The sequence below is a fragment of the Eimeria acervulina genome, genomic scaffold (assembly GCF_000499425.1).
Source record: "Eimeria acervulina Houghton genomic scaffold, Eah_scaff1176, whole genome shotgun sequence".
NCBI classification, from domain to species: Eukaryota; Apicomplexa; class Conoidasida; order Eucoccidiorida; family Eimeriidae; genus Eimeria; species Eimeria acervulina.
Genome location: NW_013550352.1, coordinates 4,338 through 9,433, shown reverse-complemented (window position 1 = coordinate 9,433; position 5,096 = coordinate 4,338). Strand labels below are relative to the sequence as shown.

At 32.8% G+C, this 5,096-nt stretch overlaps 1 protein-coding gene across 1 annotated transcript in view; it reads right to left on the bottom strand.

Annotated features, from left to right (window-relative positions):
- Positions 1-179: 179 nt before the first annotated feature.
- Positions 180-5,096, bottom strand: part of EAH_00056630 (Splicing factor 3B subunit 3, putative) — a gene marked incomplete at both ends in the record, with an annotated part of 6,779 nt that continues 1,862 nt past the window's right edge. The window contains 7 exons of the mRNA XM_013397538.1: positions 180-245; positions 475-603; positions 957-1,094; positions 1,679-1,785; positions 2,204-2,351; positions 3,102-3,173; positions 3,579-4,987. Coding sequence (XP_013252992.1) covers positions 180-245; positions 475-603; positions 957-1,094; positions 1,679-1,785; positions 2,204-2,351; positions 3,102-3,173; positions 3,579-4,987 — 2,069 coding nt within the window. The remainder of the gene's footprint in view (positions 246-474; positions 604-956; positions 1,095-1,678; positions 1,786-2,203; positions 2,352-3,101; positions 3,174-3,578; positions 4,988-5,096) is intronic.

The window sequence follows — 5,096 nt, the reverse complement described above, 5'->3', positions numbered from 1 at the left end:
ATATATATATATACATATATATACATATATATATATATATATATACATATACAGAGAGAGAGAGAGAGAGAGAATGAGACACAGGAGAGACAGGGATATATAAAGAGAAGCGAAGGGGTATTAAACAACTAAGCCTCTAACAATTAGGGTTTAGGGTTTAGGGTTTGTGCGTTGCGTACAGAGTGAAGGAAGGTAAGACGGAAGTTGGTGTCGTAAGCATACACCTTAATCGATGCTGCTGCCATCTGCACAGCAGCAGCAGCAGCAGCAGCAGCAGCCGCAGCACGATTATAACCAACAGCCGCAGCAGCAGCAAGGCAACAATTCGCAGCAGCTGCTATGTGATTATTAACAGCAACAGCAACAGCAACACCAACAGCAGCAGCAGCACCACCGGCATCACCAAGAACAACAGCAGCACCACTACCTGCAGCAGCAGCAGCAGCAGCAGCAGCAACAGCAGCAGCAAATTACCTTCTTTGGTCTTAGAGTCATTGCTGTGACGGTTCCGACTATCAGCAGCGGCAGCCCCTCGAACTCGCAGCAGCAGCAGCTAATTGCTGCTTCATCTGTTTCATAAGTTAGCTTCTCAATTGTTGTCGCCTGTAGCAGCACAATAAATAAATAATAAATAAATAAATAAATAAGGATTGCTGCCGCTGGTACTACTGCCGTAGCTGTGCTACAGCTACAGCAGCAGCAGCACCTGCTGCTGCCCTTGCTGCTCTTACTGCAGCAGCAGAAGCAAGACCAGCAGTAACAGCAACACCACCAGCCACAGCAGCAGCAGCAACATCAGCAACAACATCAGCAACAACATCAGCAACTAGCAACAGCAAAAACAGCACCAACAGCAACAGCAACAGCACCAACAGCACCAACAGTCACAGCAGCAGCAGCAGCCACAGCAACAGCAGCAGCAGCAGCAGCAGCAGCAGCAAATGGCTGTTGCTTACGAGTAAAGGATTAACAATACGGAGGCAGCTGCCCCATTTGCCTTCGCCTGCTCTGAAGTTTGCAAGAGCATCAGCAGCATCTAAGCTGTCTTCTTCTGTCTCTCCTTCTGTCTCTTCATCGTGACTTAGTTTAATACCCTAAACAAATACAATTAAACTTCGCTTTCTTTTTATTTATTGAAGTATATATATATATATATATATATGTGTATATTTGCTTATTTATATACACAGATAGATAAAGATATATATAAACAAAAATATATATATATATATATATATATATATTATACATATTACATAAATATGTTTGTATATTTATATCCATGTACATGTTTATATCTTTCAATATATATATATATATATCTGTATAAATTTATATATATACGTATAACAATAACAACAACAACAACAACAACAACATAACAACAATAATAACAATAACAACAATAACAATAATAACAATAATAAAAATAATAAAAACAATAATAACAATAACAACAACATAATAACATAACAATAATAACAATAACAACATAATAACAATAATAACAATAATAACAATAACAACATAATAACAATAATAACAATAATAACAATAACAACATAATAGCAATAACAACATAATAACAATAATATAATAACAATAACAACAACAACAATAATAATAATATTAATAATAATATTAATAATAATAACAAACAAAGCATAGAAAGGATTACCTTGAGGGCCCTTCGTATCTCTAACTTCGTCGCCTCATCGTAGGCGTTGTGATCCGCCTCGCATATTGCTAAGGCCGGGACTCTGTTAGAAGCACCTTCGTTTGTTTCTGCAGCTGTTTAAATAAACAAATACACATTTATTTATTTATTTAGTTATTTAGTTAGTTAGTTAATTGTTTAATTGCTTAGTTGTTTGCTTAGTTGTTTGTTTAATGCTAGGTTGTTTGTTTGCTGTTTATTTACTGAGAAAGAAATGTATATTCTTTTATAATTTATATTTATACATATATATAGCATATATACATACAAATTAATAAACAATATATATATATAAATATAATATATATAATATAAATACAATAACATATAAATATAGCATATAAATATAAATATAATATATAAATACAAATAAAGCATATATACATAAATATAAAGATAAATATAATATATAAATATAATATAAACATAAATATATAATAAATATATTTTATATACTATATATAAATATATATATTAATAGCCTACCAGTGAAGTCAGTAAGATGAGGCAGCACAGCAAAAGCTCTAGGAGTAAAAGACAAGGACAAAGAAGAAGACGAAAAAATATCTGTTAGCCTCGGACACCTAAATATCCTCAGAGAGCTCCCGCAGATAGCAACGAAGCCGTCAATACACTGCAAACAATCAAACATTAATTGCATTTTATATTCATTTGTTTGTTTGTTTGTTTGTTTGTTTGTTTTGTTTGTTTGTTTGAAGGCTGTGGATGTGCGTCTTTGTTTGGTTGTATTTGATGCAATATATACGTTTAATTGTCTAATTATTTATCTTTATATATATATATATATAAACATATGCATTTATATACATACATAGATATTATATATTATATATACGCATCTATACATGTATAGATATATACGTATACATAAACGCCTACATATCCAAATGCATACAGATAAAAATATACATGATATATATATGTTATATATATATATGCTATATATATATATATATTAATATATATGTTATATACATACATATATATGTTATATACATATATATGTTATATACATATATATATATATTTATATATATGTAAATGGATGTACATGTATATATTTTTATATCTGCAATATAAACATACTGCAAATGAATTACATATATATATATGTATATAAGTAAAATAAATAAATATATATATATATATAAATAATATAAATAAATATATATATATATATATATACCTGTTCGGATGCAAAGGAAGCAACAGCTTCTAGAGCATCATAATGAAGAGGCGACGAAAATATACTTCCATGCGAAAAGAAAGACAGCCAAGACTTCTCGCTTAGTGCGATTACAGCAGGTCGACTGCCTAGCTGTAGCAAATATAGTTTTGCTGCGCGACCCCCTAGGAACCTCACTCTTTGATCAGATAATGCCCCTGTTGTAGGGTCAACAACTGATCTAAGCATTACTCCTGTGCTTAAACCGACCTGAATATTCATATATACATATACTCTTTAATTCTATGCATTTGCTGCGCTCCTAAACATTTTGATATATATAATATATATATATATATATACATATAGATTATATATTATATATGTTATATGAAGAAAGACAGATACAAATACATATATAGATATACAAATATATATATATATATATACAAATATATATATATATATAAATATACATACAAATATATATACATATATATGCTACTGAACTGAACGAAGCATTACTCGCAGCAGCAACAGCAGCAGCATCATAATAATCATCAACAGCAGCAGCAGCAGCATAATAATAATAATCAGCAGCATAATAATAATAATAATTAGCAGCAGAAAAATAATAATAATAATAATAATATGTTTGAAGAGGTATTGTCTTACATAGAGATAGACAGGTTGTTCGTTAGAATTTTCAGGGTGCAGCGTAGCAAGACAGACGGATTCGGGTGTAGCTTCAGCTGGTAGCAGTTGCGTGGATTGCTGTTTTAATTGTTTATCTTTATCTATGGCAAATATACGAACAACATTATCTAATCCGCCGACAGCAAGAAATGAAGCTCTTGTTCTACCCTCTCGCACTTGCTGTAGAGTTAAACATGTTATCTCAACATGCAACGATTTGCTGCTGCATTCTATCAATGTTCCTGCCTCATCTAGTTCAAATAGAATTAAATCTCCTCCTGTTAAGCCTACAGCAATCTGTCTTTTGTTTGCTGTTACGCATCTTATTCTTCTTAGTCCTGAAGGCTTCCAGAGAGAAACAGTATACTGCCCTGCAGAGTTCTTTTTAATGTGACGGACTTCACTCTCTATTACTTGAATATAAGAGTCATCGAATAATAAAGAAGCATAAAGAGTAGCAGCATTAGATATAAAAGGCGAGTCACTCATCTCCTCAATTGTTTCGCCTACTCTTAATATTAAAGAGCTTCCCTCAAAAGAAACAATAATATATCCGTCGAATGCACTTTCATTTGTTTCTTTTAATGTAAATACCCCTTTAGGTCGTCCGGGTAACTCATTATCAGCTAGTTCTTCTGTTGCTACACCGTACTGCATTATCTTTAAAGATGACGAAGGACCCCTACCGCAAAGAAGATATATTTGTCTTCCTCCTGTCTTCTGAGCATCAAGAATATGCATATCTATAATAGGTGAATAGGATACAAGTTCATCAGATATAACTAAATTCTTTAAAGCTCTTGGCTTAAAAGCAATAACTGCATCTCGTCCTAAAGGATGAGAAGAAGAGCAGCTTGCGTCTGTCGCATCAGCACCGATAGCAGTAAATTGATATAATATATGATTACCGAACTCAGCAGCAAGAAATAGGAAGCCCGATTTTAAGACACATAATGCATTTGCTACAGGTAAAGAATCAAAATATCTGCATACAATATCTCGAACAACACCTTCATCATGATGGACTTCAATCTTATATAGATCCCCGCACTCCGACTGAATTAAAATAAAGAAAAACCCTTTCATACGATGAACAGCATGAGCTGTAATCATTAAACCTTTATCTCCTCCTGTTTCTAATCTACGAGGATAAGCACATGCTAATTCTTCTTGATCTATCTTTCTATAAATTAATATATTCTCGCAGCATACTAAGACACCTCCAGGGCCTTCTTCATAGCTGTTTCCGCCAGGTATTGCGATTAAACAATGAGCAGATGCAGGTACAGCATAAGATGATTTCTTTACTACATGATTCAACCCTAAATCTACCTCCCAGAAGCATAATACTCGTCCTTCTCCTGCTGCTGCTGTTGCTGCTGCTCCTCCTGCATCCATGCATGCATCATATACACATATATGCATATATATGCTCATCTTCGTACACATTCTTAAATATCTTTCTCTAGTATATATATATATATATATATATATATA